This window comes from Sturnira hondurensis, unplaced genomic scaffold (genome assembly GCF_014824575.4).
Source record: "Sturnira hondurensis isolate 20B ecotype Veracruz unplaced genomic scaffold, ASM1482457v3 Scaffold0019006, whole genome shotgun sequence".
Lineage (NCBI taxonomy): Eukaryota > Metazoa > Chordata > Mammalia > Chiroptera > Phyllostomidae > Sturnira > Sturnira hondurensis.
This window is the reverse complement of record NW_028091637.1, coordinates 5,909,723-5,932,111: the sequence shown is the minus strand read 5'-3', so window position 1 is coordinate 5,932,111 and position 22,389 is coordinate 5,909,723. Positions and strand designations below refer to the sequence as shown.

The 22,389-nt window shown below is 43.9% G+C and overlaps 1 protein-coding gene across 5 annotated transcripts in view; it reads left to right on the top strand.

The window, feature by feature from the left end:
* NEK10 (NIMA related kinase 10) overlaps positions 1–22,389 on the top strand; it is a 186,657-nt gene that overhangs the window by 98,491 nt on the left and 65,777 nt on the right. For all 5 annotated transcript variants that reach the window (XM_037070713.1, XM_037070716.1, XM_037070711.1 and 2 more), the window contains exons 24-26: positions 9,432–9,561; positions 10,099–10,169; positions 18,021–18,234. In XM_037070713.1, the coding sequence (XP_036926608.1) occupies positions 9,432–9,561; positions 10,099–10,169; positions 18,021–18,234 (415 nt within the window). The remainder of the gene's footprint in view (positions 1–9,431; positions 9,562–10,098; positions 10,170–18,020; positions 18,235–22,389) is intronic.

Here is a 22,389-nt window from a genome sequence, read left to right as displayed (position 1 = left end):
GCCCTTTCTCCTAACACTAGCAATGCTGGAGGTGAGGGTCTCAGTGTCCAGATCTGTGGGCGGGCGGGGGGCGGGGGAGGAGGGCACAAACAAACATTCAGTTCATAGCAGTGACTTTTATATTTATAACAGTTTCTCCTTTATTTTTGTATAATTTAGTTCAGCTCTGCATGGTTTGGAAACCTTTATTTTCAGTTGTTCATTTTATCAGTGGATGTGGTTATCATATACTAAATACTTTTTGGTTTGTTCATCTCAAACATTTCCATTGTTTTATTGTATTGCAATATTGTGAATTCCTATTTTTGTTTTGGCCCTCACTCACTTTATTATTTCTTCTTGTATGGACTTTGTAACGATTCTGTCTGGATTCTTGGAACTTTCTCTCAGGAATAACTGTTTTTCTTCCTCAGAAAGGAACTCATTCACAAAGCCTGTTAGTTTATACTTTTTATGATTTTGAGAAAGGAGAGCAAACTGTTTAAGAGATGTGGTTATCATATTAAAACCACAGAACCTCCCAGTGTCAGTACAATAAATGAAGGTGACAATTTCTAAATGTGGTAAACAAAGCCAAGTACAATCATTATTCCACTTTTTCTGTTTTTCTTTTGCCCTTTCTCCCATTTAAACTGCCAACATCTGAAAAAAGGGCTGAAGCATCAATTATTTGAGTAAATATGGTGTTCTGGGCCTTATGTCTTGAAAATGTGTTGAATTTGGCATTCCTTATAACACACAGTACAGGTCATTTTCCTGTTGCATGAGAAAGGACACTGAAGTGCAAAGAAAATCATCTCACAGTGTCACGGTGTCATTCCATTCAGCCACACCAGGTTCTTTGCTGAATTGATTTTATTTTCTCAGCTGGGAGCTGGCATCCATGGGCCGCACTGATAGCAATTAGTTTCTAAGTGGAACACAATGAGCGTGGAACTGAATAAGGTGCTTTATTTCTTTGTTTTGGAAATCTGTAGTTATTGTACTTAAAGAGAGAAGTGATTCTTTTTATAAATGTTCAGATTGTTAGGATTAATTTTAGCAGGGTTGGGAATTGGAATGTGGACATTTTCAAGGAAGAAGCTTGTGTAGAAAGCGAAAGCTGCCTGCCTTCCACTTCAGTGGCTTGAGGAGGAGAAGTTGAGGTAGACATTTAGTCCTTGCCTGAGGAGGAGGGAAGTCAGCAGTTTGGGACAGGTCAAATGGTAGTGAAAATGGACCCGCATTCCTTGACTTTTAGAAGTCGTGTTTTGCATTGAGTCATGAATTGAACAACTGTTTGTTCGTAAAAAAAATTTAATTTGTAGTCAGATTGGTAGAGATGGTAATCAGTTGTGGCAAACCAGAATGTGAGCACAACGAAGCAGCCGGGAAAACAAGCTTCTTGTCACGTCCGTTGCAGACAGCAAAGAGCAGTTGATACAAAATATGGCTTAAAATTCCTCCTCTCTTGTTCTTGGAAATATCTTTCTTCTTTATTCCTCTACATTTTTTATTCTACATTCTGATTTTAGGGAAGTTACTTTGAAGATTCCTCATGTGAAGCCCTGGACTCGGCATTATATCATGCAGTGGTTCTTAGCTCGTTGTCAACCAGGCAGTCATTAGCCAACGCTCTCTGGCCAGGAATCTCCCTGTTTTGATCCCTCCCTCCCATTTCCTCGGCACAGGTTTCCCAGGAATCCCCAGAGTGTTTAACACAAAAGTCGAGATGACTGTGAGATGCAGGTACTGGCTTCAGAAGCTTCTTTATACTCCTGACATCACACTGACCCTGTGCTTTCTTTGTTGGGGTTCAGCAAATGGTTTACTTACTGGGAATCAGGACGCAGAGTAAAATCCTTCACGAGAAAGCCGCGAGAGCCATGGCCAAAGGGCTTCATGTATCCAGAGTTACGGAACTATGGAACGTCTGTTTAAATCTGAAAGAAGAAAACATTTCCTTTCTCTTTCAGCCACAGATGGGTACAGATTTAGAATCTATTTGCCCAGCATTTTATGCGGGAACACACTGGGATTCAGTCTAAGACATCTACAAATAAAAGTAATGAATTCTAAAAAATGACTTTGAAATATGTGCTAGCTGTCTTTTAGAATAAAAGTCCTTTCTTTTGTTTAAAAATCTCAAATGGAAAACGGTTTCCAAGTCAACCAAAGTCATACATCATCAAAAATTGCTGATGCACTCACAAATTTGTTTTTGAGTTGAAGCCTATCTATCAATAATTTTGAACATAATGTTGATGCTATCCTCAATGTTGCTGTTATACTGAAAAATGAATTTAATCTTTGTTTTAAAACTGTGGGTTTATCTGCCATTAGGATGTTTTAAACCTTAATTGATGGACACGGCATTCCAGAACAGAACATGCCTCACAACTTTCTCTTTCTTCTGAAGATGCAAACACTGAGTCCCTCCAAAGGTGCAATAGCTTCTTTATGCCACCGAACAATGAAATGCTAACTCATGAGATACACTTTTTCTTTCTTTTTTTTTTTTTGTACTTTTTAAAAAATTTTATTTATTTTTAGAGGGGAAGGGAAGGAGAGAGGGAGAGAAATATCAGTGTATGGTTGCCTCTGCCGGAAACACACAATGTACCGTGTGTCCCCTGCCAGGAACTGGCCTGCAACCCAGGTATGTGCCCTGACTGGGAATCGAACTGGGATCCTCTGGTTCGCAGGCCCGCGCTCAATCCACTGAGCTACACCAGCCAGGGCTTACACTTTTTCTTTTAAGTACCTATTTTCTTCATAGGACTTGCTAACTTTTATTTATTTACTTATACGTTAGTTGTCTCTCTTAGTAGAATGTAAGCTCCATGAGCCCAGGGAGTTTTACGGTGTTCTGTTTACTGCTACGTCCCCAACACCTGCCTGGCACACCATAGGTGGCCAATGCACATTTGTTGAATGAATGAAAATACAACTAGGGAACCATGCAGACTGTTCGGTGTCAGGCCATGTGTGTTTGCTGGCTTGGTAAGAGAAAGCTTCCCCCAATAGGCAGGACTTGAGCTGTATGTTAAAGGATGGGATTGCTTGGGGCCGAAGAGATCAAACATGCCAGAGAAGGTTGCCATGGAGCAGGAGCAAAGACAGGAGGGAGGTCGACATGGGTGGGGCGGGGTGAGTCAGCTGCCACCAGTGTTTGGAGACCACACATAATTTTCCCCAACTGGACCTGCTGGAAAAGACAGCCTGGTGGCACTGTCACCACTACAAACCTTTTTTGTCGAGGGTGGTAGAGGCTCTTGGCCTATTCGACTTCGACTTGAATAGGCCAAAGGTCAAATATTTGCTTGTTTGTCCACTCAGACCTCCTCAGGATTCAGGAAATGACAGTTCCGTTTTCATGACTGTGTCTGCTGTGCTGCCTGGCTTTTATCTGACCCACTTATTGTTGCAATCCCCAAGAAAGGTGGCAGATTTCTCTATGTAATCATAGTAATGCCACTTTGCATTTGTGTAGCACTTAGTGTTTTTCATGGCCCTTGTACATTTATTATCTCATGAACAGATTCTTAATAAATTTCAGTGTCACATAAAGTGTCTAAAATCAATTGTGCTATCTGGGCAGCGTTCACTGATCCTAGTGGGGAGATGGAAATTGACTGTAACTTGACTTCTTATTTTCCAGTTAAAATGCTTTTCCATATAAAGTGCTTATCTAGCTGAAAGAAGCATTGCATTAATCAGTGAAGTAATGGGTCAGCTCTGGTTTTAGGAGTCATCTACCACTCATTCATGGAAAGTGTACTGATAATTGTTCCAACTAGAGTGTCTTGCCACTCTGGTCCATCAGTCATCACTCGGGAGTCTGAATCCTACCTACCTCTCCGTAACCGACAGGTGGCAGGGGGCCCAGTGGGAAGGCTTGGCATCTAGAAACCAGTCAGGGCCCGCCTCGACCTGTGGAGCCAATGAGTCTATTCCGACAGATCATAGTCCAGTTTATTTATTATTTAACTAAAACGTTTACAGGTAATGAATGGTCTCATTGCAAAAACTGAGGCTGGATTTAACATTTTATATTTTCATATGTGTTTTATACCTTAAGATGCTGCTTATATTTAAAACAACCTTCTAATCATTGATTTCATTGGTGTTAAGACACATCTCTATATCTTTTAAAAAATATATATATTTTAATTTTTTTTAGATTTTATTTATTTATTTTTAGAAGGGAAGGGAAGGAGAGGAGAGAAACATCAATGTATGGTTGCCCCTCATGGGTCCCCTGCTGGGAACTGGCCTGCAACCCAGGCACGTGCCCTGACTGGGAATTGAACCGCGATACTCTGGTTCGCAGGCCTGTGCTCAATCCACTGAGCTACGACGCCAGCCAGGGCCCTCTATATCTTTACCCAATGTGAGAGAAATATGATTCTTTTAGAGAAATGTCCCAAGTGCCCCACATGAATACATTGCTGTTATTTTTCTAAAGTAAGTGCAGCAAAACCATATTTAATGCTTAACTAGCTTTGTGTGTACTTTTCTGTAAGAAGGATGACTTGAGCACTAATGAAGGAGGGCACACAAAGAACATTGCAACTAGACTGAAATATAGGATGCCCAGTGAAACTCGAATTTCAAATAAACAACAGCATTTGTTCAGTTCAAATATTGTACTTGTTTTGGTGTGAATATGTCCTGGATGTCGCAGTTGTTTAGTAGTGGACATTGAACTGCTGTTCTGGGCTTTTGCTGGCCGAGGCTGCTAGCTCTAGATGCAGCCCTTGAGGGTCCAGGCAGGCCCTCAAGTCTGCCGTAAAGGTGTGGCCAGTCTCCTGCAGTGGCACAGTGTATTTCCCCTGGATCTTGAGTGTGTTATCTAATTCTCTTTTTTCTCTGTAAGGACTTTGTGTTTAGAACAATCAAAGATGCTTAGATATCAACTCTTTTAATTATCTGCTCAATGGCAACAGGCATCTGTGGGGTGGGAGTATTTCTGCGGTGCTGGCTACAGAACCTGTGAGGGTCGGCTTTGCGGTTCTCAGCACTCAGAGTGGTGGTGCCCATTGTGTATCCCTAACTGCAGCTCCACAGGCGTGGATCGATGTGTTCCAAAGTGATCTTGTTCCCACCCCCAACTCACTCCCACCCTGTCTATGTTAATGATACCGATATTCACTCTATTACCCAAGCCGGATGCTTGGGAACCTGAAAGACGAGGTGGTCTTCCCCTTCCCTAATCCTCCTCCCCCTGTGCTGTGGGTTTCCTCTTCTTCCCATTCCCTTGGCCATCGCGTTAGTGGAGACATCCTCTCCGTTCCTCCTCCAGCTCAGTCCCTTCACCTTCCATCGCACAGACCACCACTTGCTCTGATCAGAATGCCCTTCACCTTCTGGGGCTGCAGTGGGACTAGACCATATTCTACCAATGCCTTTAGGGTTTCATAGAAAAAGGTCAGAACATGGATGGATCTTGCAACTCCATGTGTCATTCTGCCTATGGTCCTCTTTGCTAAGCTCTGCTCATCTCACCGGGTGTCTGAATGTCATATTGCTCACTCTTTCCCAGAAAATGCACCCAGGTACTTGGGCCCTCTGAGTCCTTCCAACTGCCTACATCCCCTTTAATTTTCAATAACTCCTATCCTACCACAGCGATTGTTTTCTGAGCCATTTCTCACAAACATTTTACCCACTTTCATAAACCTTAAATGGACAGGCACACACAGGCACATGCACACGCGCACACACACTCTATGCACATGTGTGTTTTAGCTATCCTGTATTGCTAAATGCTCTATGTTGAACCATTCCAAGATACAGCATCACTTACTTTTAAGTCTAAATAAACTAGTTATTAGCACATAGGCTTAATTATGTCACTTAAGGTTAAATTTTTGTCCTTGTGAATTCATATGGACTTTTGCTTCCTTGACTGAACAAAGAGTGGATCTTGTATTCTCAGAGAGATGATTTATAGTCTTTCAAAATTTACATTTTGTGGTAGTTTACAATGATAAGTTAGTTCTTTTTTTTTTAAGGCATTCTAGGGAGATGAACGTTTGCTAGCCAGAATCAGAGAACTAAAAGTCCTTTTTAATATGCTGGCCCTGACACTGACCCAGATCTCTTCTCCATTGGCTGTTAGCGACCCCCGTTTCCCCCCCTCACCCAGCTCTTTGATTCTAGCTCTGGAATTCCGTCTGAGATCCGTGGTCTCCTCTTGCTCTCTCTGAAATGTCACGTCCCAGCCTCAGGGGAAACCCGGCCCTCTTGCCGCCTCTTCGCGTGGTTGTTCCATGGACACACTCCAGGTGTCTCTTCCCCTTCATGTTGAAACACCGGTTGTACTGGATTAGGGCCCATTCTAATGGCATCTTCTTAATTTATTCATCTTGTACAGACCTTTTCTCTAAATATGGTTTCTTCCTGATACTGGGAGTTGGGGCTGCAATATAAAAAGTTTGGGGGACAAACTTCAGGCTATAAGAGCACGTTTGGTTGTCCCTTCTAGGAATGAGATTCTATTTTTAGTTTGTCATTGCTTTTGGTTGTGGTTATGAAACTCTTAGCTTAGGGGTTAATTAAAGTCTGATCCCAGAAGCAAAGTGATAGTTAGCAACTGTGGTGTTCATCTTTTATTTCTTTTTCCTATTCCCTTCCAGAGAAGTGATTCTCAGTCTTTTTGAGAGACCTTTGCACAGCTTTGAGAATCTGGCAAAAGCTATTATATCAGTTGACTTTGACAAACTACCTCAGAACTTAGGGGTTTAATACAATAACCATTCCCCACACCCCAGCCCCCCTCAATACACTGTGTCCCGGCAAATTGGGTTGGTCTCAGCTGGGATGGCTGAGCAGAGGGTTGACTGGGCTCATGTAGGCATTGTGGCCGCCTGGTTTTCAATGGCTTCACTCGCAGGTCTGGTGGTGGCCCGCCAGTGGCAAGCCTGGCCTCAGTCATCTGGTGGTGCTCATAGGGTTTTCAAGAGCAGAAAGAGAGAGTGAGTCCCAAAGAGTAAGTAAGTGCTTTCCAAGTGTCTCCTTGCATCACTTTAGCTGATGTCTCCTTGGCCAAAGCAAGTCACATGGTCAAGCCGAGATTTGAGGGGTGGAGATGTAGACCCCATCTCTGGATGGGAGGGCCTGAAGGGCGTTCCTCTGCAAAGGGGGCACGCCTGTGGGAAGGAGAGCAGCTTGTGGTCTCCAGTGGGAAGGAGGACGTGTGATGATGAGAAAAAGAAACTGAGTCCGCTCTCGTCTTACAACTCCTTCCCCCCACACTGAGTAGTCATCTTGTGAGGGGCAATGAAGTCTGCCCTCCAGAGAGGTACAGATGCTCCTGTAGAGAGGGAAGCACACCGGAAACAGGACATGCAAAAGGGGGTCTTGGGGGCCCTGGGCAGGGACTCAGAGCACCTGCCCCACCGCCTTTTGGAAAGAGGAACCACAACTTTTGAGTTCTCAGGAGATTAAAAAAATAAGAAATTTGTCTGTGGCGAGCCACGAACATTTTTCTATGGAGGCTGCCAGGCATTTTTTGTTTTTAAATGTGAGCAGTTGATCGAGGGATAACAGGAGACGCATGTTTATTCACTTGGGACCTGCAGAGCCCTGAAAATTTTGCCCTGGATTCCTCCACTGCCATATTATTGAATCCCAAAACACTGGATATGAAAATGCTTGATTGAGAGACCTAGAAACCATACTCCCCTCCGCAAATACATAATGTGACTCTTGTTTTAAAAAAATATTTTATTTATTTATCTTTTAGAGGGGAAGGGGAGGAGAGAGGAAGAGAAACATCAATATATGGTTCCTTCTTGTGCATCCCCTGCTGGGAACTGGCGCCTGCTGGGAACTGGCCTGCAACCCAGGCATGTGCCCTGACTGGGAATCAAACCGCGGTCGTCTAGTTCACAGGCCTGCGCTTAATCCACTGAGCTATACCAGCCAGGGCATCATAATGTGAATCTTAAACCAGAAATTCTCCATCATCTCACAAGAAGAGCGACTCCTTGGTTATTTTTGGCAATACTGAACTATGTTTTGTTACTGTTACTGATTCATAAGTTTCCTTATACTTTAATCCACCATTCAAGGCAACTATTAATTCCCACCACATTAATTTAGAGGGCTCAATACAGTCCTAAGTACCTACTATAGAACTCAATTATCAAGCTACTTGATTTGGGCTGTGTGGATGTTGAGTGCTTTTGACACTGTGCTGAGTTTCGTTCTACAAGTATGATACAGGAAACCTCTGTTGGTCCAGAATATCTAAGGGGGTGGCAGTCCTCTCCACATTAAGCTTTCTCTCACAGCTTAACTTCTTTAAAGTCTGACGACCTCCTTGTCCGGGTTGGAAATGCAATTTCAGAGAAGATGTATGTGATAGGTGTTGTCATTTTCGGCAACACAGTTCAGTATAGTCTCCCCCCTATTTTATAGGTTAGAGTTGAATAGCAAAGGAAAGTGCTGTATCAGTCAGCTTTTTAAATGTATTTTATTGATTATGCTGTTACGGTTTTTTCATTTTTTCTCCCCCATATTCTCCTCCACTCTGCACCCCGCTCCCACCAGCATTCCCCCACCTTAGTTCATGCTCATGGGTCCTACATATAAGTTCTTTGGCTTCTCTATTTTCCGTACTATTCTTAACCTCCCCCTGTCTATTTTGTACCTACCATTTATACTTATTCCCTGTACCTTTACCCCTATTCTTCCCCCTTCCACTCCCTGCTGATAACCCTCCATGTGATCTCCATTTCCCCCCCATAAAAAATGCTGCATAAGAAACCACCAGAAAACCTTCGTGACCTTCAACAATAAGCGTTTATTGTCAGACTCTCAGATCTGTTGATCTTCTGAGTTGGCTCTCCTTCAGGCTGCAGGTTCACAGGTTGTCTGGGGCAGATCTGCGCCACGTGTCTTATTATGGGCCCGGGGGGAGGGGCAGCGGCCACCTGGGATGTGCCATTCTGCTGGTAATGGATAGAAGTCCCTGGAGGGACAAGTGGAGGCCTTCAGTCCTGCTTAGACTGAGACCCTGACCTGGTGCACTGTCCCTTGGCCTGAACAAGACAACGCAATCCCAACCAGAGGCAGAGGTGGGTGACAAATACTGCTCACTAAGCGGCAAATGTGAGATGTACAAAACCTCCAGAACAGTCAAGAACTGGGGCCGATAACTCCATCCGCCCCAGCGGGGTGGTTGTTTCTGCACATAAAAACTTCCCTGGACACTTACTAGGCAATGTTTATGGTCCACTGGAACCTAGGGCATCAAAGGAATTTCTAGCTTGTGCTTGTGATTCTGGGGGAATTCAAAGATACTTTTTAACATGTTTGCTTGAAATAGTGATAAAGAATTTCAGTTTTTTTCTCGTATTTCCAACTATAGCTTAAAGATTGGACTTCTTTTTGTGCTGATCTCTCCTTTTTCAGTGTCTGTTAACATCCTTGTTTCCACCCAGCCCTGAGGTTCTGAAGAGTGAACCGTACGGGGAGAAGGCTGACGTCTGGGCCGCAGGCTGCATCCTTTACCAGATGGCCACCCTGAACCCTCCCTTCTACAGCACCAACGTGCTCTCCCTGGCTACCAAAGTAAGCAGGCTGGGGGGCGAAGGGTCCCCGGTTGCTCACCGTGCCATTCCGCTCCTTCTTCAATAGAACCCTCGTGATTTTAATCAAACTGTTGATTAACAGTAGGCGTTGTCTTACTAACCACGTGATCCAGTTTGTTATGCTTTTCTCCTTCTAAATCTACGTCATGCGCTATGACACATTTCCCCCTATATTTGTCCTTAGTTATAGAAATTATTAAATAAATATATCCAGTTACTTTCAGTCTGTTGTTCTTAACTGCAATTTGGACTCCCCATGATCCAGCATATTATGTTATCGTACACTTCATTTATATGAATGTGAGGTTAACTTGAGCCCAGCTTGAAGAATGTAATTCCAAGTTCAAGAAGTATTTAATTGATGGCAATTTTGTATTTGTTGGGATGCTTTTGTTCCTGATTAGCTTTTGTGCACAAAGCTATAATGATTATTCACGCTCATCTGGTAGCCCGGCATTTCTGCTGAAAGATACCAACGGCCCCTTACTGCCATGGCTCCACTCTGTTTGTTTTGCAGATAGTGGAGGCGGTCTATGAACCAGTGCCAGAAGGCATCTACTCTGAGAAAGTGACAGATACCATCAGCAGGTAATTAGTCTCCTCACTGTGAACATGCAGGGATTCTCAAGAAATACCTCACGTCTGCAAAGATTCACTTTGTAAATATTCTCACAGAGGAAGGGCTCCCGAGTGATGCAAATGTAGAAAAATATTTGCACGTCATCAGTAGTAGTGACCATTTAGAAGCCACGGTCTCCAATAGGAAGTGATACAGTCACTTGAAATATTATGCAACCACTAGAATGATGATTCTGAAGGCTTTGTATCAGTTTGTAAGACACGTGCAATATGAACCTAAGTACAACGGGATGTAAAGTTGTTTATAATTGTGACAGAAACCCTAAAAATATGCATGAATGTGGAAAAAAGGCTGGACATGAACCTATGAAATGGAAAAAGGCCATGTTAGATGATGAAAGTGTAAGTATTTTTCATTTTGACTTTTAAATCAGTAGTGTTATATTGTATCATAAATTCTCAAAGGAAGAAAGAATTTGTCCAGCTATCACTGTTGCAGGAGTTTCATGAAAGGCATTATCCTTTTGCAAAGTTATGACCCCACAGGGCTTGTTCCAGCAGACCTCCCTCCCTTCCTCTCCCACTCTTCCCCTCGTCCCTCCTCCAGGCATAGGGAACTCCCTGTTCATCCTGACAAGCCTCCTCTCTCTGGATCTCTGTCCTTGCTCTTCCAGAACTCTCCCCTCTGAAACAAGCATGGCGCAGACCTTCGCTTCCCCTGGGTTCCTGCTGACATGCACCTCGGCCAGGAGACCTGCCCTGGTGCCCCCGAGGCCTCTCCACACCCTCTCGTCCCCTTGCCTGCTTTGTGAAGCTCACAGTGCCCAGCCCCCTGACATGTTACACACGTGGCTGTGGACTTGTCTCTTTACTGTCTCTCCATCCCCACCAGAATGAAAGCTCAAGAGCAGGGACTTCTTTCATTTAGCTCGTAGCTGTTCAGTGCCCAAAGCAATGCTTGGCACAAAGTAGACCCTCAACAAACACGGGTTGTGTGAATAAGTGACTCTCACTTATCTGGCTGATTGTTATTTCTAGACAATTGTATGCACTTAAGTCGGTCCAAGATTACTTCTCTGCCTCACTGAACTGAGTCAAATCCTCACCATTATCGTGGAAACCCTAGAGTCACCCCAGGTAGAATCTTTACCTGCACCCCTGCCCAGTTCCCTGAAAGCTCGTCTCTGCATCTGTCCTGGCACTCAGCACCCCCTCTGGTGGGATGTCATAGACTTGTGACTGTGGCTGGGCCACTTTCCCTTTGGCTTCTCCTCCTGGCCCATCGTCGGCACTAACAGGTACTCATCCCGTGTTCACAGGGTTATATCTGGTGTCTTTCCTTGTCCAGCACAGTGCTGTCCTACTGAACCAGAGCCTCAGGCCCCACGGGGGCTAAGTTGCACTAATGGTAGACCCTGAACAAACAATCTGAACCCTCTTTCTGGACCCCTGTTTCCTCATTCAGTAAATGGGGACCCTTCTAGTACCAACCTCATCAGATTGGTGTGATGATTTTACAAAGTAGTGTTTGCAAATCACTTAGCGCAGAGCTCAGCACATGGTACATCCCAAACAACACTGGCAGTTGTGAGAAATGAGCTGAAACCCCTTTCTAAATCGTCTGAATTCTGTGTGTACTGAGTGTGCCTTGTTGCTAATGAATCCAGACAAATGTATTTAAAGTGCTCATCTCCACGGGTTGTTCCTTTTCTCTGCTATTTGTTTTCTGTGAAGTGCCTTAAAAATTCAAGAAGTCTCCAGAGGTGTCAAGACACGAGTAGCAGATTTACTTATGTAATTTCTCCTTTTCAAAGAAATTTGATTGCCACAGGGAGCAGGGGAGGGGTAGTGCAGATGGAAAGAACAGAGACATGATTCTGATTTTTGCATCACCAGGCAAACAGGACTCTAATTTGCTTCTGACAGGCTCCCTGGCTATTGGTAGCCATGCCTCTTGGAGCTGTGAGGCTAATGGAAGCGTCATATGTCAACATTATTGTGAAAAGGTTAAGAGCATCAGTAGGTTCTGGGATCAACTGCATTCAAATCCCTACTCTACCACCCACCTTAGCGTTCCCAGCCTCATTTCTCTCACCTGTGATAAATAGGTAGCGGCAATAACTACTCATCGGCTTGTTTCAAAGCCTAAATGGGATAATGCTTCTGATGCCCTGAGCAGAGAGCCCAGCATGCAGCGAGCACTCAATGAAACTATGAAGCTGTTCTTATTAATAGTGATATTTATGGAGTTAAGTCGATAAAGCAAATGGTGGTAAATTCGATGAAGGATGATAGTAAAGGGGGCAATGAGAGACTCTAGAAGAACTTGGCTGAGTGTGGGGATTCGGGAAGAGTGTCTGCAGAGAAGGGACGTGGAATCTGAGACCCGAACAATGACTAACTCTCAAACAGGAAGCAGACCAGAGAAAGCATTTCACAGGCCAGCACCTGTGAAGGCTTTCCTAGGGGACGCAGCTTGCTGCATTGAGGAACTGAAGGAAGTTAGTGGCGTAGCGTGTTAAGTCAGGGAGAGGATAGTGAGCAAATGATGGCGCCCGGGGAGGCTGATGGGGCCACACCAGCCAGGTTCTGGAGGCCACACTGCGAGTTTTGAATTTTTATCTCGAGTACTGAGGAACCAGACTAAAGGTGATGAACAGGCTGGGACTGAGTGAAAATTTCCTCTTTAGCAAAGACCATGCTGGATGGCGGGGCAGACTGGAGGGAATGAGTGTGGGAGGGAGAAGGAGGTCCAGCTGTCCCCCGAGAGATGGTGATGGCTTTGACTGGGGTGGCGCTGGTGCTGATGGAGAGACGAGGAAACAACCCCACGTCTCCCCATCAACAAGGGTTGGCATCGAGTCAACAAGCTCTGGGGTATGATCACAAGAGGATTGAAAAGGACTTTAGTTAACTGGAACAATGTAATGACATTGAAAATATGGAAGCAATTGGATTTATTCTGTGGGACTTGAGAAAATGGAGCCGAGACCGTGGATAGAAATCCCTGGAGGCCAAGGTCGGCTCACTGTTAGGAAGTGTGTGTCAGAAGTAGAGATAATACAGAATGGAGCTAGCTCCTGGGGGGGCGGGGGGGAGTGAGTTCCCTGTCACCGGGAGGTTTAAGAGAATGAATGATCACTATTAAGAGATTCTAGATTAAATGTTTTTGAGGATAGTTTTTATCCAAAATAATAAGATGCCATAATAAGAGCTGACAATTAGTTTTATAGACGACTATAAATTAAGATTGCAGCCTGTATTCTGTAACAGATGTTGTTTTCTTTTAAAGTTATTCAAGACTCATTGTCTGGGTTCACACCACAAATAAAGTTTTATCTTTGGAAAATTCGATATAAAAAACAAAATCAGTCATGAGTTGCATGCAGTCGCATATTTAATTTGCTTTGGATTTTTAGTCTTTAAAAATTTAGTTCCCAAAGAGTCAGAGAACAAATTCAATTTCCTGTTTCCTTCAGGCAATGGCTACAAGGGACACATCAAGACAAAAGTGTCCTTAATGATCATTTGTGACTCAGCAAACCAGGCGTGGAGCCAGGTGTTAGTAATGCTATAGAGCTTTGGAGAGCTGAGGCCCCATTGACAAGAAAATCCACCAGACTCACTCCTGATTTTAAACGTGGTGTTGCGTCCAGTCACATATATCCTCTTTCTTCATCTATGACACAGTCTTCTCACTTTTACTTCCTACGTCTTGTCGGGCACGGCTCACCCAGTTTGTATGTCCAGTTTGTGGCGTCTTTCCTCTTACCCATTTGTGCAGGTGGTGGACAAGCATATTTGGTCATCGGAACCATTTTTTTTAAACAGGCTTTTAAATTGAGAGAATATCTTAGCAACCCTGAAGAGTTTGGGGCAGAAAATAAACGCACTTCATTGCTCTGTGCAGTACCAGCATTACTACTTTTACCTTCCAGTACACTGGCAAGAGAGTATTGTCTGTTTATTTTTTTTTAAAAAAGGAAGAACTTTTCTTATTATGCACAAAATATTCCAGTTGCCTTATTTCTCTCTCTCTCTCTCTGCCTAGTTACACAAGCTGGCTGAACCTCTGTTTCAGAGGCAGTCGTGAGACTAACAAATTAATGCTTTCAAGCCCCTTCTCAGGACAAGCGGATCATTACATTTTTCATCCCAGCTTCAACTCTTTGTTTCTTTAAACACAAATGAAACATAGTCCAACATTGCCACTCTCTAATTCTTTTCCTCTGGCCTCTCCGAGTGGCTGGCATGGGGGCAAAGTGGGTGGGCTGAGTGGAGCACCCCAGGTTTTCTCCTAGAACATGACTTTATGCCCATTTGATTATAGAGCCATTGAAGCATTGGGTTGCTCTTAAGAATTTCTCTGGAATACTTAAGCAGGGAGACATTTCAAAGCAATTAAGCTAAACTAGAACTTCTGGTAGGAGATGTACCTGCAAATCCCAAAGTCTGTGGTCAAATATTTTGGGTTATGGATAGGTCACTTCTTAGATGTTAAGCTTAGTTGGTTAGTTCATTTGCCGAATTCCTCTTAGGGCCGAGATTCCATTTGCTGTACCACAGAGACCATGGCGAAAGGGACACATGTCCTTCCTCTCCAGAAGTTTCCAGTTTCTAGTGCAGAATCAGGCAGTTATAATACAACAATTGCAGTAGTTTAAGTACTTAAACACAGACATTGCAGTGAGAACATATGGAAGAGGGACAGCGAGTCTGTGGGTGGTCCAAGAAGTCTTCCTAATGGAGACTCAGGGAAAAAGTGGGATTTTGGCAAGCAGTCTTGAGGTTTGGGAAAGGGCAGATACCATCAGCAAAAGACAGATTCAAACAGAAGGCATAAAATAAGCGAAGAAATGAAAGCACAGGAAAGCCACGGCTATTCGAGAAAGGGCAGGTAGGAGCATTGGTTGTGCTGCTGGGGGAGGGGAGGAGAGGGGTGAGGCTGTGGAGGGAGGTGAGGGCCTGCTCAACAGGGGGCTTGCGTGGCATGCTGGGAACTTTAATTTTGTCCTTTTGGGCCTTTGAGGGGCTATTGAGCAACTCCGAGCAGAGGAGAAGTAATCAGTTTTGGAATGTTATTCTGGTAGCAATCTACAATGTGGAACAGAGGTGGACAAGAGGTGAGCGTGCCATTTAGGGGACTATTTCAGTAGTCCAAGCAAGGGATGATGAAATAGGCCAATGGCCACGGCATTAGAGGGGAAAGGCACAGACCCAAAAATTCGTTAGGAGGTAAAAGCTGTGGGACTTACTGTTGGATGGATGTGGGAGGGGATGGGAGAGAAATGAAGCTGTGGATTTTCTTCTCCATCTGTGGAGCTGTTGCAACCGGTCAGCACTTCACAGCGATGGCTTCCTTTAATCAGCGCACCAGCTCAATGAGCTGGACTCTCTGATGATCCCATTTTATGGATGCCTAGTCCTGCCCAGGATCGGAGTTAATGAAGGATGAGCCAGGACTGAAACCCCAGCAATGTGACTCAGAGCCTGCAGACCTAATCAGGACACTACACTGTATCTCCCAGGTGGCAACTGTGGGGTGGGGGCGGCTCTGGGACAGGAGACGAGTAAACGCCAGCACAGGCGCCATTCTGGGCCCTGTTTACCATAAACTAGAACTGTGTACTCTCGTAATTTGTAAAATTAGCTTTTGTTGCCTTTTTGATTTAAAAGAATCTCAGCTGATAATTCAACTACTAATCAGTTTAAATGTCTGCAGACTAAGAGTTCAGGATATCTGCACTAATGAAAGGCCAAGATGCTGGGAGGGTTTTTTTTTTTTTTCCTCTCACATAGCAGTCATAACCAACACGAGGTCCTGACCAACCAAACATTACATTTTTTACCAGCTTTAATCCCTTTTGCTAATTAAGTAAGAGTAGAGGAAGGACTTGATTTAATGAAAAGGTGAAATTTAACACTTAGCTTCTTTTGTGATTCTGAGCAAATGTAAGGAACTTGAATACAAATATGTCACTGCCACACAAAGCCAGCTTTCCGTGTTTACGACCAGTGCGCAGGGACCCCCCGCCCCCCCTCTCCAGTCAGCCCTGTGCTCCAGGTCCAAGGCTCTGCCCCAAGGTCAATAATTTTATGTTTGAATTTGTCTTTTAGAAGTAAATGTGATGGGGCAGGGGCATGTGTGTTGGGGGCTTGGTGCCTCAGCTCCTGCCCTCTGCTCCCTGCCTACCTGCTCCCAATGCCCAGAGCCTCCACCTGCCTCTGGCTCTGTCTCCTGCCCCTGCACCACCATTGCCGCAGCCCCCTGCCTGGTATGGCAGTGGGGTGTGTCAGCAGGGGAGGCCTGTGTTCCTCCTTTACCCTCCTCCCCTGTGGGGTGTTGCTGCAGGGAAGGAGGGGCCGGGGTGGAGCATGTGCCCTCCTGTGTCTTGGGCCAAGGCCAAGAAGAGGTCATTCCTGACCAGGCTGGCAGCACCACAGTGTGTTTGGAGGGTGATTCACAGGGGGCCTCTTGTGCACCTCCAGTCCAGGTACCAAGTGCATCCTGCAGCCATGGAGGTTGCAACTCTGGGGTCTCCTCTCTACCGTCATGATGCTGTACTGTGGAAAGGAGATTGACTTTGCCACTCCTTGCTGTGGTCCCACATTCTCATTTCATACAGGGAACCCCGCAGACTATGTGCCTGTGCCCGTGTCCATAGTCTGTCTTATTTTGTATATATTAAATTTCATAAACTGACTTTTATTGAGTATGAATTCAGAAGATGTGTAAGTGCTGACCATAACCACAGCATAAGCCCACTGCCGTACAACTTAAAAAGAAGCAGCATAAAGGCAGGGCATAAAATAGCAATGTCTTAAATCTGATTGGGACATGTGTAGTTTGCTCATGGTCAATAACAGTAAGAAGGAGCAATTAGATATTAACAAGTCGGAGGCTTATTTTGACCTCTGTTCTGAAGAATAATTATGTGTGATGCTTCTTAAGTCTTGCCTGGAGACATCAGCAGTGGCAAAAGTTGTATCAACTATGGGTTGCTAAGACGAATACAAGATAGGAAAATTAGATCTTTTTCTCAAAGTCCAAACAAGTTAAATATTACTGAAAAGCACACGTAACTTTAGTGAAGTTAGTACGTTTGAATTTAAAAAATAGAGAAAATACTCTAGTGAGTGCTGGAAGTATTTCACGATGCTGGCTCTTGATCTTGCTAATTGGCCCCCAGGCATCTAGAATGGTCTTCTGCTAGTGTTTAGCTGTGACATGAACAATACTGCCTTTACTAAGCTGGTTGTTGTTTCCTAGGTCCAAAATCACAGAAAGTATTAGCAAGCCAAATTAGCTACTTTTGAAGAGTTTACTGTAAACATCGTAAACCCCTTAAGTAACTGGGTTGCATTCTGTTTTTATGACTTCATGTTTTGTAAGACCTGGTCAGGTTGTGTTAACAGTTGCCACTGTACAGCTGGAAAAGACCGATAACTTGTGACCCACCCTGCCACAAACCTTTCTTCCTATTGGTGCATCAGGGGTGGTCATCAGGGCCTGTGTCATTGGTGCCCTCTTCGTTCCACTGACCAGTGAGTTGGTGGTGATTTTAGAAAATGACCAATTCACACAGGAGAAGATGACCCCGTCCTGCCTCCTGAGATATTCAGCCTGTAACCCTGCCTGCCGGTCCAGTTTCCAGGAGAACAGTGCTGCCTCCCCTCTCCTTCCCAAACTTGGGAAAAGTCTTGGGTTCAAAACTATGCTTGATGTCCATCTTAACCCCAGGCTCTCTTTGGTGCAAACACCATGGTAGACACACAGTAGAATTTAAACTTAGCCCTCCAAGCCCCATGGCCTGGTCCTGACCCTGACCAGAGTGTGGTAATTAACGCCTCTCCCCCTAGGTGCCTTACTCCTGATGCAGAAGCCCGCCCAGATATCGTGGAAGTCAGCTCCGTGATATCGGATGTCATGATGAAGTATTTGGATAGCTTATCTGCATCCCAGCTGGCCTTGGAAAAGAAACTGGAGCGGGAACGGAGGCGCACACAGAGGTACTTTATGGAAGCCAACCGGAACGCTGTCACCTGTCACCAGGAGCTGGCTCTGCTCGCTCACGTGAGTGTGAATCTTTCAGCCTCTGTTATACACTCTAATAGGGCGGTCTGAAGTCATTCCTGCTGGTCTTAAGGAGCATTCATATTAAGTTAGGAAAATATTAATTGCTACATGTAATATTTCACTATTAAATAGTTATGTATTTAAATTCTTGTATCTTGAAATTAAAATAAGTCAATATAACTGATTTTCCAAAGACCTAGCCCATAGTTTATTGTATTACAAAACCAGAGGTGTCAAAAAGCTGTCTTTGCAATTCTTTAAGTTTATATTCTGATCTTTGCATAAGTGGCAGTGAGTGCTTATACTTAATTTCCTTAGCATTCTGATGTTGATAATTTGGATGAAAATGTGATTAATTCGGAAAAGGGAATAATATGTGCCTTAAATTTTTCTTATTAATCTGTGTCAAGTCAGAATACAGGCTTTTATTTTTCTTGCCAGTGACCTTTAAGTTATTTTGATACTGAAGTTTACATTTGAGCATAGCTTGAAAAAGGGATGCCAACGCTGCAAGTGTCCGTGTGTGCAGGTCACTGTGCCAGTGAGGCTCTTGCTGTGGTTTCTTATTTTCCTTCCTCTGCACCTTCGTCACGCTGTGGCCTGTGGCCCCTTCTTTGCTCAGGCCCTGGGCTCCCCTGAGCAGCAGATCCAGTAAGAAGCCCTTCAACCTGTCAGTGTTTTTCTTCCCCTCCTGGGGCTGGTGCCCAAGGCAATAGGGTCATAACCCCCATTCTTGACCAGGGTACTTGGTCATTGAATTTCTCTCCAGGATCCTAAGGACCTTCTCTGCGTCAGCTGGGGAAATTTTATAAGACATTGGTCTCAAAGAAAAGGCAGTTCTGACTGCTTGAAAAGAGTTTCCAGAAAATCCCCCCCCCCCTTTTTTAGAAGGAAAGCCCACCCTACTCTTAGGTGGGTTTGTCCTGACATACTTGGAATCCAGAGCTAAAGCTTCAGTCTGATTTTCTTTGGGAGGAAACGCTTTCATCTTCGGTGCCTTCGAAGCTGATCCCCGCTGTAATTTCACAGCACGATGCACGGTGATTCTCCAAGGCCTCGGTTTATGTTGAGGAGCTTATTACCTGGAGTTACAGCTCTTACAGAAGGCAGTTACATCTACACAGGGAGTCAGAGTGCACTTTGCTCGTTGTTTCCCTGCCTGACTTTGTAAAAATGAGGCAGCAATAAGACACACACGGATGCCGTGCTGCGGTCAGAGTATAGCACTTCCAGTGAAGTCATATGCAAGAGATTTAGCCATTCCTATATATCTTAAGTGTTTGGGGCCTTCTATTAAGTTCTACACTGCAAAGCTACATAGCCAATTTCCAGCTGGATAAGAACAAGTCAGTGTATATGAGATTCATGTAGCTGATAGGTACAGTTAGTTTAAAATATTACAGCAGAAATTCTCTTGTCTTTAGCAAAACACCTAGAGAAAGAACATTTAATGAATTTACTAAATTTTATTTCTAAGCTTTTAATCAAACCTCTATTGTGGGAAATTTGATACATTTATAGAAGTATAGAAAGTGCTTTGCGTCCCCATCCCCCAATTTTAACGATTTGCTACTTTAGACCAGTCATGTATCATCTCTCTTTACTCACTACCCCCTTCCAAACCCATGAGACTATATCTTTTGAACTGTAGAAACCTAGCTGTCAGGCTATGCTCAGCAAAAACAAAAGGAGATCTGTAGTCAGTGAGGGAGTTTTGAGGACCCAGAGACCCTTTACTCATGCATAAATTAGTGAGAAAATATCACCAATTGCAAGGCATTGGGATTAAATAGATTGATGTGTTTGAATCCACTGTGCCAATGAGAAAGTGGCATAAATTGTAAGATAGCATCAGTTATATAAAATGAGCAATGCTTATGTTGGAGACTAGTTCGTTGCTGCAGCTTGTTACCCTGACACTCACTGGCGCGCCAGCAGTCCGTCTGTCCGTCCGTGGAAGTTACTTCGTCGAGCGTCTGCTCCAAGTCCGCCTCCGAGCCTTGTGGGGCCTGCAGTCTGCTAGGGACCACGGAGAAGCGCCTCACTTCAAAGCTTGTATCACTGATTTAAGGAGCCACAGAGACCTTCTTTTACAATATTTTAGGTGTACTTAAATTTTTCATTTCGGGATTAATCAAATGGTAACTAAAAGGAAAAAAATGGAGCTTTATGAAGGAGCTGGGAAGGAAGTATGATCCCATTTCATTGAAGACAGCATGCAGTTAGCTGGCAACATACTCACTGGGTACCAGTGACTAGTTTTAAAACTTCCATCCGCACCATGACTGGCAAAACAAGTTTTGGTAGAAAGTGGTATGTTTCTTTTTTTCCCTTAAGCATTATTATGGTATTGTAATTGCTTCATTTCAAATATAGTGGCATGTTCTCCCATAGCAGCTAACATCAATAGTGCAATTACGCAATCGAATGATAAATCACAGTGAAAGGAAAGAGAAATTAGTGGGCTCAATATAACTTGATGGATTCCCAGCACCATAAAAAATCCTCTGTGAATTAATTTTGCAATTTAGTGGGTGAGCAAACAATTGATGAGAAACATAGGTTCCTATCTCATGGAGTCGGTGCTACTCACTTTTACATGATAGCTTATTCTTAGCTATGAAAATGTTCGTTGTGAACCAGTAAAGACAAGTATTAACACGGATTTCAAAAGAACCGAGAAGTCTTCACTAATAAAGTACCTGCCTATGTACTGTAGTTTACTTACCCTCTCTGAAAGAACCAAGACTTGATTTTGGAGAGTGTTAAGATTTCCAGGTTTTATAAATCAAAATAAGAGATCACAAGGAGAGCACAGAGTTAAGAATTGAGAGAATTCAGCAGGGAAAAATGAGGTGCAGTTTTATTTAAATGTGTAGTAATAAAAGGCTATTGTAGTATAGACGGTATTGTGACATCGAGTGGTCAAAGTCATGGTTGGCATCTTGCCACGTATGTAGTGTGTTAAACACACTGAATAATTACCCTTAAGGTACTATCTGATACCTGAGACAGAAGTGGTTACAGATATTTCAAAAGAGTGTGCTACTTAAATTTTCACCCGCAAATATAAGGAGGAGTGTTAAAAAAAATCCAGCCTTGAAAATGTGGATAAGCCATGGAAAACTTCAGTTCCATCCAGATTATTGGGGTTTTGTGCACTCAGCTTTAGACCGATGGTGACATTGGCGAATACGGCACGTTCCTGCAACCTTCACGCACCTCCCCACCGGGGAGGCTGGGGAGCGCTGCTTCGAGAGGGGTGGTCTCACTGCGCGAGGGTTGCAGGTTTTGCCAGTTCTCTCCCAGTGATATTGGGCAGGCTGTTTTACTTTCACTATCCCCATTTTTAAACTTGATGATGATTTGTTTTTAGTGGTTTAGTGAATTTGTTCAGTTTGGGGGACTACTCTCACATCCGTAGGCCCAGCAGGAAGCAACCCAAAGAGAAAAATTGAAAACATTTGCCATCTATGTTTAATGAAGAGACGAGGGATGGTTGAATGAATACCTTCTGCGTGTAAGGCCTGTTGCTTGGTATTGTGAAGGCTTATAAAAAATTATAAACAGTGGTCTCGGTCATGAAGTAACTTACAATCTACTTGGCAAGCCAAGACACGTGCGCAGAGGAGATTTCTGATGATTCCAGATGGTCTGGATAAATGCCAAGTGAGAAATATGGGTGATCGTTCAGGGACACTTCCCAAAAGAAAGATGGGGTGTTGAATGCTAGGTAAGGAAGTCACCTCTGGGTGAAGAAGATCAGCGGACGTGCAGAAACTCCAATACACTAGCTCACCTCACTTAGAATGAAGAATCAAATTTACAAAATGGTAATATTTTATGCTTTATTTAATAGGTAAGTAAAAGCAAACCAAGAAAAGCTAAGAGACTTACCCAAGGTCACTGAGCTCATTAGTGACAGACCTGGAAGTTCAGTCTCCTGATTTGCAATAGGTATTTTTATTTACAGTGCATTATATTTTTATATATGGTTTGAAAGGTCTGGGAAAGCAGGCCGATACTGGGGGGAAGAACTCTGTGAATACCCAGTGGAGGTGTTTGGATTCAGTCCTAGTTAGTGTGAACTAAAGTGGTGAATTTCAAAGCCAGAGGGGAGGGGGGAGGGGATAGTTAGGGGGAAGGGTTTTC